Raw genomic sequence first — 11923 nt, 5'->3', positions numbered from 1 at the left:
CGCTAGCCAGGTGCACCGTCTTTATCCAATAATAATTAATAAATAATGTATCCTCTTTGCTCTGTGTTCAACACTCTGAAGTGACCAGGGAAAACGTGTTAAGGCCTACACCACAGGCCAGATGTGACAATGAACAAGCTGTGTGGGCACGCTTAAGAATGAAAAATAAATATAATTACAAATATATATACAAAATCTCTTCTCTCCCAGGGGACACCCATTCGTGAAGGTTGCATCTATTCTCAAAAATGCTATTACCAGTGTAGCATATGATTTATGTAAGCTATCAAATGCCTATTACCGTTGCAACACGAGTTGCATGTGATTCTTATTTGTATAAATAAGATTCATTCACATGATTTAGCCTGCAGCTGTCATAAGGTCAAGCTTCTCTTCAAAAGCCTTGGATTCGGTGAAATCTCACGCAGTGAGACAATTGCCCACGTAAATGGTAGGGGGCCTTAGACATGTTAGATTTAGTGCTGTAAGCCAATATCTAATTGATTTATTGTCCCTTAAGGCCGTCTCCTACGCTGAGCATCGATCAAAGGTATGTAGTTATAGGCTATTGCTAACAGCCAGTCCCAGTAAAGGTGCTTAAAGAAATTAACTTGAAGAAAGAAAAAAAGAAAAGAAATAAACTTGAAGAATGAATTTTCTCACTGCATACACGTGCTTTTATCTGTTTAAAAATGGTATGTGAAGAGCTTTAGGAGGCAAAGTTACTGCCAGTTTAAGACGTAGATTAGACATTTTAATAAAGTTTACGTTAAATATACGCATCACAACATTGTTTTCGTCTGCGGATATACTCTGAGTATTACGCCGTCTGAGCATGCGCAGAGCTCTTCCTTGTTCGCCCCGTCACGCGAGGTGGGTGGGTGAGAGAGTTGTCGAGCGCGAGCGAGCGGGAGGGAGAGAGGTTGTGAATTTCAGGACAGGCAGCGTTGTCCGTTAAAACCGGAGAAACCGAGAGAAGGGAAGGCGAGAGGAGACCAAACCCTGCTGCAAATAGACCTTATGCTGATACGGACTATGATAATTTACAGTCAAAATATCGGGACATCATAGTACAGTTTGACGGCAAAGAAGGGGGCTTGTTGAACATCCTCAGAAATAGCTAATGAGGCCATCCGCTATTCTATTCAGCTTTCTTCTTCTCGGGTTTTGTTAAAGGCAAAGGGGCATTTACTTAAAGGAATTGTTTTTTTGTGGTAATTTTAGCAAGGGATAGGCTAACGTACGCACAGAGGGAGGGGGCCGAAATTTTGTGCATTCCCTTTCCCCATTTTCCCTTGGGGACAGTGAAGTCATAAGAGAACCAACCCCAAGTAATTGGAGAAGGGACAGGTCTTTGTCACAACGATATCTAGTTAGTAAACTATCTTTCCCCCCCATCCAGACTCGCCGTCACATCACGTATTCTTTGCCAGTTTTTTTTTTTCATGATTTAGACTTTCTGAGCGATTATTTCCATCCTCCTCTGGGCGCTTCCCTGCTGAAGGATGCCGGATCAAATATCGGTGTCCGAGTTTCTCTCGGAAACAACAGAGGATTATAATTCCCCCACAACGTCCAGCTTCACCACCCGCTTGCAGAGCTGTCGGAACACGGTCAACGTTCTGGAAGAGGTAAGCAAGGCCACATCACGGTAACATCGTTTGCAGATGGATGGACGTGCTGCATGCAATGGAGCAGGGGACTAGAGGGACCATTGCGCACTGATGAAAATAATAGCTTAAGCTTAGGCCTACTGGAAAGAGATGGCCGTCGTGTGTTCTTAATAGTCTTGCCCAATTCATTGTATTATCATCACCAACACACACACACACACACACACACACACACACACACACACACACACACACACACACACACAAAGTATCCTGCTTTAGACATTTGATGGTAGACTTCTTATGGCCTTTGACGACTGCCACAGTCCACTGGATAGCCTACCCTGGAATGAAAGTCCCTTAGGACATCTGATCTGCAAATAAAGGAAACTGAATGAATGTGATAAGCATTGTACCGTGTCAAGGTTACATTTAGAGGGTCACCATGAATATGCTCATGCTTTCCCACCTGACGCCAAATGTTGTTACTCTTGCATGACATAGAGGCTTACTGTATGGCTTGGTGAATGATCCATACACACCTGCTTACTGTTTTACCAATATGATCCACTCTCTCAGCCCTAAACGCTCCCTCACAAAGATAAAAGGGTGAGAACACTGCATTACTAATTTAGCAGTAGCCTGCTACTTCAAGAAAGCTTGACATCAGAGGCTGCACCTGTTGATATGATGAATTGCATCGGATTGATGTATCAGACAGACATGGATATTAGTTTCGTAGCCAACCATGCATGTTTCCTCATATTAATCTGTCCTAATCTAAACGACCCATGTTATTAATTGTTTACTAAAAGTGTACTACGCAGATCACATAGCCTACCTCGTTGCTTTTGTTAACTGCTTTTATTAACGTATTCAAAGGCCTCAAAGTCCCAGTGAAACATGCAGACCTTGTTTGTGGCGCTGCATCATGACAACAGTGCAAGACAGGGACAGGGTACATCACGGTCCAATATGTTGGGATTTTAGTGAATTGAATTCTTCTGAAACTGCCTGTGTTGCTAGGCAGAGGGGGCGGATAGCATTGGAATAGTATAGAGTAGGAGGATGTGTGTGTGTGTGTGTGTGTGTGTGTGTATGTGTGTGTGCGTGTGTGTGTGCTGGCCCACTCCTCACTGGTCCATGTTACATAACCCGCACAAATCCAGAGCAGAGCTTCCAGGCCAGAGCAGAGCAGAACGCTGGCTGTCTAGAGCAGAGTGGGGGTAGGGAGTGAGAGAGAGAGAGAGAGAGAGAGAACCCTTCAGCTGCTGTCACAGATATCCTGGGATAGAGACTGATTCAGGATTAGAAAGCTTTTCCACGCATATGGCGTTTAACATCGGCCTGAACATCAGCCAGACCACCTCCTTTGTTCCGATCATATGGAGCTGCAACGTGGTCTAGTCTTCTCACAACATATTGTATGCGCTGAAAGAGCTTGCGTAGACACACACACACACACACACACACAAACACATATTGTAAACACATTGATGCGTACTCCAATCAATTCTGCACGTTGCACCTGTGTGACTGCGTGAACGCACTCTGTGATGCTGCATTCTTTCTCTCGCTCGTTGCTCTGCTTGCTGTTCCCATCATAAACGAAACAAACTGTAAACATTTGTTGGACTCTACTTTTCTCTCATGTGAACAGCTGTCAGTGAACCACCATGTTCACACTGCAGGCAAACTTGCTTGTTCATCGAGAGCTATGCTAACATTAGCTAGCTAGCTAACTGGGACTGTCAGTCCTGATTAGGTGGCTAACCAGCCAAATAACTATCAACTTGGGATAGCTGGCTAACCAGTTTGGGTGCAATTTATTTTGACAACTAGTCAGTTGATATGTTGCACAACAAACAAGCACTACAATATAATTTGTGGTTAGCGTTTTTGGTGTCATAGATCAGTTTTCTTTGTATTAAACATTCTTGACGGAGTATCCACGATCACGATCTCATTTTTAGAATGAAAATCAACCGGCTTCGATCTTAGGTGGATCAATCGATTGGCCCAGCTGACAGAACTCAAGGCTATATAGAGCAGTTTGGAACAGAAACAACAATTATTAGCCGAAGCAGCTCCCTTTAGTAATGAACGTTATAATCACAACATAAGGCATACTAGCCTAACCACACACTCCACAGGTCAAAAGCCCTGAATTAACCAAACAGTATGCATATGATCCATGCTAATAATTATGATGGAGGCCTAAATATACAGTACCACATATAGGCCTGCCTACATTTGACAAATCTGCATGTTGTGATCTTCATTGGTCTATTCATCGACCATGCGTTTCTTCATCTCAGCGTCCCCTCACTCTCCCTAAAGTTTATAGTACAATAATAGCAAAATCAGTAAAACAGGCCTGGAGCCATGTTTATTCTCCACACAGAGCAAATTTTTGTTCGTTTAGTGTAACAAGGAAAGGCTCGCGTCATGAATCACCTCGCTGGCTCCGTGCCTCCGCTCTCGGAGACTGCAGTACAAACGAAAAACATCTGTTGGAAGAGCCGCCATGTGTGCCGGGCTTCGGTAGCCACTCTGGAATTCTGGCAGGGATCACATGACCAGCACGACCCATTTTACTGGCAACAAAGACTAGCAACGTATAATCTTTCCTCTTTAAACAAAGATGAGATGCCATTGAAGCGAGCATTCTGGAACATTTATCCAAATCAGCAGTTTGCCTCTCCAGGTTCCAGCAATGGGAAACTATATACACACCCTCCAGATGTAGGAATATGTCGGAAAGCTGATCGACTTTCAACTTGGTTCAGTGCATCAGCATCAGCCAACAGTATTCCGGGACTTGTTCAGTGTTGTCATGGTTTCCTAGGAGAATCATAAGTGTGAGGAATGTTAACTACTTATACGCAGGCTTAAGGCTTAGTCTATCTTTGTTGAATGAATCTTCAAGAGCCAACTGAAGTGCACTCTATGACCTATAACATGTCTTCTTTCACTAAGCACAATCTTCCTAAAACCCTGTAAATCTCAAAACACTGTCTCATCATCATAGAGGTCTCTCCGTATGTCCCAAGTACTTCCCTCAGTGTGTTGACAAGGTAAATTATGCAAAGGTACAGGGGTGAATATTTAATGGGGTAACCTGAGGGGGAGAGCTGGCCTGCTGCAGAGTCTGTCGTCATCTCCTGAATGCTGCCACTGTTCAGACGGAGTCGCCTGAAAGGTGCTGAGAACAGGAGACGCATCAGCGACACCAGAACCTCCAGTTTCAGCCCCACACATCCATTATTGATTACTGCGCTTAGAGACAATGACAGCAATCTTCATGAACCTCCAAACCGTCACACAGAGTGAGTATGCTCTTTCCTTATGGCCCGGGCCACATAGTTTGCCCCACAGTCAAAACAATACAAACATCCCCAACATGTTTACTGGCTATATTTGGATCAGTGTGGAGAAAAAAAGGAATTCAGAAAACAATGAGTGGCGAGATGGCCAGCAAGATACAGGCGGCTAAAAATAAAAGCCTCAGCTTGCTAACGTGCCCTTATGCATAACAGGAAGAGACGTCAATTTGGGGCTGTGGGCTCAACCCATAATACCCTGAGTCATATTGAAGCATACTATGTAATGGCATGGTATCCCATGGAATAACTGTAACAGCATTATATCAGGTCATTATGGAGAACCATGCTTGTTCAGATGAGACTGGGATGTGCAGTTTCTTTAAACATGCGCTCATCTTCGCGTCTGTCATGCCCTCAGTTCTGACATAACATGGCTAAAACATAGCAACAAGAGACCAAGTCAGTCCCTTGCTGCTGAGGCCCCCTCCTTGGTCTCTGGACTACAGCTGGTTTGCGTCACTGTTTTTTCTTCTCAAACCAGAAAGAACAATTGCCAGGAGCACCAGGGAAACCCTCCCTGGCCTGGCATTCCTCTGAGCAGGCCTCTCTTAGCAACAGGAGGGCTCAGGGACAATGTTTTCACCGAATTTCTTTTGCAATAATTGTACAGTAGGCTAAGTGAAGTATTCCATTGTTTTTTACTCTTTGGTTTTCAATTGTCTTATTTGTGTCTTCCAGGGATGGAAGTGGGATTGAATTTCAGTTGACAGATTGTTTATGCATGAATGGAATTGGAAAATAATTGCTTTTTGATATGATGGAGACACAAAAACATCCGAGCTATTTCAGCTGTGGTATCGTCCTTGAAGAGACTAGACGGTTATAGAAGTTATGATTAATAATGACTTCTGTTTTTTTCCTGGAAAATAGAAAACTTGAGTCAGGAATGATACAGATGAGATGACACATCGTCATGTGAGCCTTCATCCCTGTCACATGCTGACTTCATGCTACTGGCGAGAGACACATTTGTTTCACAGGCAGATTACATTTGTGTGAGTGAGACATACGACATATGTTTGTCCTCTGTCCAGTTTTACACATTCAATTAGTGAAGTGCTCTGCAATTAATCAGCAAATCCATCAAGGTCAAGGTCAACTTTATTTATAAAGCACGTTTAAAATCAACCGAAGTTGCACCAAAGTGCTGTACAATATATAAAATAAAATAAAACAAAAAAACAGAATAAAGTGCACATAATCACAGAACAATAAAAGGAAAGGACACAAAACAGGACAAGGGATGTAGGCTATCAGGCCTCAAAAGCCAGTGAAAACAAGTGCGTTTTAAGCTGAGACTTAAAGAGCCCTAGGTTCTGTGCGTGTCTAATGTGTGGAGGGAGGCTGTTCCAGAGCTTTGGGCCAGCCACCGCAAAAGCTCAGTCACCCTTGGTCTTAAGTCTTGATCTAGGGACTGTTAAAAGAGTCTCGGAGGAGGACCTCAGGGTTCTAGATGTCGCCCGAACTTGAATCAGTTCAGCCAGATAGTGGGGGGCCAAACCATGTAGAGCCTTAAAAATAAACATCTTCAAACAAAATCCATCTGCCAGCTTCTCTCAGACTCAGAGATTAAAAATTATTTAAAAAAATCCCAAGGTTCACATGAACTATGAAACTGAATGCTGATTTTTGATGTACATTTTAATTCACTGAGGGGGACGAGAACATAATGAAGTTCAGTGGTACAGTATATGGCTCCTCTTTACACCACAGTTGATCAAATAATCTTGCTGATGTCTTCTCTTGATTTAGTTGATCCAGGTGCGATTTTTGCAATTAGAACAAGTCATACAAAAAAGACTGAATTATTCAAGTGAGGCAGATTTCATTACTCAGATTTTGTGTGAGTGCACGCTATTCAAGGCTTCTTAGCTAAAAAAACATTCTCACCTCAGGACAGATGTGTCCGGCTTCATTATTGATGAAGCTAGGGCTTCTTTTTTTTCATTTCAGTCCCTTGTGCCAGAGAACAGTGAATGGCTGCTTACAGCTTGGCTTGGCTCTTTATCTAGCCTAATACCCCCATCACATTTTCCGTGCCACTGAAAATGCGACAACAAAAAGGTTGTCATTGAAAAAGCGCAAAGAGGCCCATCGTTTAGAAGAGCTTGCGAGGTAAACGGAGAGTGTGTGGGAGCATAATCCCCGCAGGCTCCATCTCTCACAGGGTCAGATCTGAGGTTGCGTTTTCTTTTCTTTTATTATTTTTTTTTTTAAAGTGCTGTGTAAGCGCATCAGTGCGGGGCGGCTCCACCACGCTGGCCCCTCTGGCCTCCTGCTGCCAGCCCAGATCCATTAGGGGAAGGAGAGCGTCCATTTCACCGCCGTCCCTGCTCGGCCGAAGGGCGCTGCCCAGCCCAGACAGATGTGGAACCGCCCCCCCCCCCCCCGACTCTCCCTGGCCTAACCTGGGGAGAGAGAGCGTAGGGATCAGGGGCTGAAAGCCCCACTGCCGGAGCTAAACCTGATCAGGAGCTAATCCGCTGTCCGCTAATAGCCCTTGATGATATATGTGGTGCAGCTGTGGGACAGGAAGGTAGGCCGGCAGCTGTGGCCAGCAGTCTGATTATCTGACCCCCCCTCCCACCGTCAGATGGCAAACAAACCCCACAAACAACAAGCAAACCCAAAACACAAAGATAATCCACAGGCTGGAACTGGAACTATGGCCTGGAGATTTCTTAAGGATCTTTTTTGAAGGGGTGGGGGGGGGGGGTCAGACTTTTGGTTTTCTCTTGTGGCTGGGCAATGTGTGTGTGTGTGTGTGTGTGTGTGTGTGTGTGTGTGTGTGTGTGTGTGTGTGTGTGTGTGTGGCGGGAGGGGGGGGGGGGTCGGGGTTTTGGCCTGTCTCTGTCTGCACCCACACTGACAGCAAATGAACCCCAAATTCGTTTTTTCCTCCCAGGCTTTTATGTTCCATTGAATAAGCCCTTGGTCTATTCCTGTATGTGTGCGTGCTACTGAGGCTGCTGCTCTTCCTCTATGACGACCCCAGGCCCAGAGACAGGGCTGCTGGCTGAGGCATACACTCCTGTGGCCTGAGGGATAAACACTCCATCGTTGACTCTATGATCGCTGAGTGGGCAGGATGGTGCTATGCCCTGCTCTATTTGTGCATGTCTGTGTAGCTTCTGTTTGTGTGTGTGTGTGTGTGTGTGTGTGTGTGTGTGTGTGTGAGTGCGCATGTGTATAGGCTAACAATGGCTATCTGTGTGTGTTTTCGCTGTGTATGTGTTAGTGTTATGTGTGTGTGTGTGCGTGTGTGTGTCAGCTGGGCACTTGATACAGCTTTTCATTTGAAGTGCTGAACATGCCTGGCAGCCGACGGCTAGTTGGCTCCTAAGTAACATTACACAAGCTGGCTCTGTGTCCCCACAGCGCTTACAGAGGTCACGTACTGTAGACCCCCCCCCCCCCCTGGATCCGCAGCAGGAACTGATCTCACAACCAGCGAGGGGAGTCTCACTAGTTTTGGCGCGTGATCGTGTGTGTTCTTGGGTTGGACAGATTAAAAACATGTAAACTGTAACCGTCATTTAAACGGCATGGCAGGAGCAAATATTGAGTGACAGTATCTTGAGGCTAAAAGGAGCATAGACAGGTCTGTAACCACAACAGACGGGTAAAGCAGCCTCTGGGGGTCTTCAGTCACCGTCAAGGACAAACCACAGCTCAGCTATTTTTCCCGCCGTGTTGCTCAAGTGTGCGCTGATAACACAATAGCCAGTGGGAGTGGATGTCATACATCCACCTGTGGTTTTTGTGGAATAGCTGCACTCCGCCCCAAGGAGGGGTGGGGGGGGGGGTTGAAATTGGAGACCTGGTCTGGAGGAAGAAGCTGGAGGAATGCTGTAAAGCACCGGGACCCTGAGGGCCATGACTCAGGACGAAGGCCTGACCGTGGCCGTGCGGCATGGACCCGGAGAAAAACGCGCCACTTCTGATCAGGGCCGTTTTATCGCGCATAACGGCTCGTTCCTTTTTTTTGGGGCCGTTGCAGCCGGATCCTGTTGAATGCGCCGCTCTGTGGTTTTCGAGAGGCCAGGAAGCTGAGGTGTGAGACCTATCAGCTGCTCACTGATAAAGGGAGAGATGGCTGATAAGCGCAGCGTGCGTTTGTTATTGTTGCTGGTGGAGGTTGTATGAGGCGCGCTAGTGTTCAATTGACCCGTACCGTGTAAATTAGAGCATAGTTGTAGCGTTTTTTTAAGCATTTATACCTGATTAACTTCCTGTTGATAGAGATCAGTGGGGCCTACAGTTGTGGGTTCCAGTGGAGGTGGCTATGGTTACTTTGTGTTTATCCAGGACATTGTTGAAGTTGTTTGAGCTGAATAAACATAAGGTAGGTTTTGATCCAGGCGACCTTGCTGTTTAAAGTAGGCTAACACACGTACGCTATTTGCCATCTCAGCTATTGATTGACATTCAGGATAACATTTGTTTTAAGGAAAGTCAAACAAGCATTGTCTTGCCCCAGGGTTGTTCTGCAGCACATTGTTTTATACGCCCATGCACTTCACAGGAGTTGTTTTATATCAGGATCCTTTCTATTGGTTCACTAATGTGATCTTTGGTTTCGTGTGAACAGTCGGGTTTGTGAGTAAACCTTTGGTTCACCTGACCCAGCATAATAGTTGTGTGCTCCTCAGGGATGAAGAGAGAGAGAGAGAGAGAGAGAGAGTTATTAGCCTCATGTGGGATGGGGCTCTCCATACTCGGGGACGGGAGATGGAAGTAGGGTGTCTGTCTGAGGCTCTGAGGTCCATATTTGGCTCCTGAGACAGGCTCCCTCTCTACCCCCAGCGTTGCTAGTTCCCCTTATCTAAATGGAACGAACTGCCTCTGGAGAGATAGGCCTGCCCTGCTGTCTTCGGAAGTCTCTGCCCCCTCCTCCTCCTCCTCCTCCTCCTCCTCCTCCTCTCCTCGGCTCTTACCCGATCTCTCCACCATCTCGCCTCCTCATCCTGCCTTCCGCTTCCTCCCCGTGCTGACAGCCTTGACAGACTGGGACTCTCACACCCTCTAACTCTTGCTGGCTCTGCCAACCGCTGCCTAATCCCTGAATGGATTGGACGCGCTGTTACCCGTTGACGGTGTGGTCTTAGAGAAGGCCAGCAACACCAGTACCCGCCAAGTATAATAACCTTGCTCAGTCAGAGCCTTGTTCTTGACCGGCATGTAAGAATCTGTCTTTGTCACAGTCTGTAATGCCTTATCCAAGCCATTTGGTGCTGGTCAGTAATGCAGCATTAAATCAATTGTGTGTTTGCTGCATGTGTGTGTGTGTGTGTGTGTTGAGAGACAGAGAAGTCTGACCTCAGCTACTTTTGGAAATGTTACATCCTCCTTTTTTTTCCGTTCCACTTGGAAAGTTCAGGGCTCTCTGGCCAGAGAAAGGGATGTTCTCTGGTTTCCTGCTCCCCACCCTTCCTGCTAGAGCCTCTAGAATCTTCTGTCACAACACAGGGAGATAATTGTATTTATTTCATTAACACCTACAGTATAGACAGAGATCTAAAAGTCTGACAGGCTTCTGTTGTCCGAGGTGTTGTGACTGAAGCTGTGTGTGTGTGCGTGTGTGCATGTGTGCGTGCGTGCGTGCGTGTTCTTTAGGGGGAACAGACAGATGGACATACACTAACAGACAGGAAACCGGTTGGCCAGGGTAACTCTCAAAACCACGAAATGAAGAATGTTTAGCTGACGCGTGAGACAGCTAGCTAGATAACATCTCCATGGTACCCACACTGCTGTCTGACCCGGTGATCTTGGACGCTTGGGTTAGAAGGCAGAGAGAGAGAGAGAGAAAACAGAGAAGAGAGACATGGGTTGGATGAGGTCAAGAACTTGACAGGGAGCGAAGAGTAAACATATACTCACAGTAGAGCCATGAATCACAGAGGAGAAGACCTGTCCACTAACTTCCCAGCTGATGTGCCGTTTATCATTCGTCAGTTGAATGCGCCCTTGTCTGTCATCCCATTGGACACAAACCAGGAAGCCGCTGGGGTGACAGGCCTCGCTCGCCCCGCTTCCTGTTTCCTGTGGACAGACAGCTGCGGGAGGAAGTGTCCGGTCTGCCGCGGCGGGATAAGGCCTCTGGAGGAAGGACGTGCGGTGCGACGCCGGCTGCTCTCCGCCCCCTCTTCCTCCCGGTCGCGCTCTCGTGTCCTTCAACCCCACCCCCACCTCATGCTTGACCTCCCGCGGCCCCGCCCCCGGCGAGGTCCCCCCGATTCCCGACCGCTTGAAAGCATTCTGACACTCACACGTTGTTTTTTTTTTTTTCACAGCACAGAATGGGCTTTCGAGGTACTGTAGATGTCACTCAGGGGAATCGACGCAGGCAGGGCTATGAAACGCCATATAAACTGGATTCTTTTTACAGGAATGGGGAATTATGCCACTTCACTCCCTCCGCTGCTGTTTCTGGTGAGGCAGCGCAGGGATGTGGAGCCGCTGGCCCACTCACCGATCCCACGGGGTTGCTTCGGGACCTTCTGATTGGCTGCTGCTAGATTAGAACAAAGCATCGACTATATTGACTAGTTTGCAGGCTTTGAGAGGGCAGAGTTTCGATGCATTCTTGCCGGTTGCCAGGGGAGTGTGGAGGACTGTGCCAAGCTCACTGTGTTACATCGATTTCTTTGGCATCAAAGAGCTGAACGCTTAGAGCCAAATCGGTCTCTTTCACATCTTTTATTTCTCCTCATAATGGCTGTGGGTGCTTGATTGAGCAAAGGACATACTGTAATTATTACATAAATGGATTACTTTGAAAAGAATAAGCATTGATTAATATTATCATTACTTGCCAATGTAGACCTACTGTACAGTATGGCCAATACTGTTCTAGTAATAATGTTTTTTGTAGATATAAGTAATATAAAGTAGTTTTATGGTAATAGCTAACAATCTAAA

General features: G+C 46.4%; 1 protein-coding gene across 7 annotated transcripts in view; it reads left to right on the top strand.

Annotated features, from left to right (window-relative positions):
• Positions 1–1505: 1505 nt before the first annotated feature.
• The window catches only part of asap1b (ArfGAP with SH3 domain, ankyrin repeat and PH domain 1b), a gene marked incomplete at its 5' end in the record, with an annotated part of 41722 nt that continues 31304 nt past the window's right edge, over positions 1506–11923 (top strand). For all 7 annotated transcript variants that reach the window (XM_084457548.1, XM_084457545.1, XM_084457542.1 and 4 more), the window contains one exon: positions 1506–1631. In XM_084457548.1, coding sequence (XP_084313674.1) covers positions 1506–1631 — 126 coding nt within the window. The remainder of the gene's footprint in view (positions 1632–11923) is intronic.

The sequence above is a fragment of the Borostomias antarcticus genome, assembly GCF_949987555.1.
Source record: "Borostomias antarcticus genome assembly, chromosome: 2".
Lineage (NCBI taxonomy): Eukaryota > Metazoa > Chordata > Actinopteri > Stomiiformes > Stomiidae > Borostomias > Borostomias antarcticus.
Note: the sequence above shows the minus strand (reverse complement) of the source record. Positions and strands in the feature narration are given on the sequence as shown.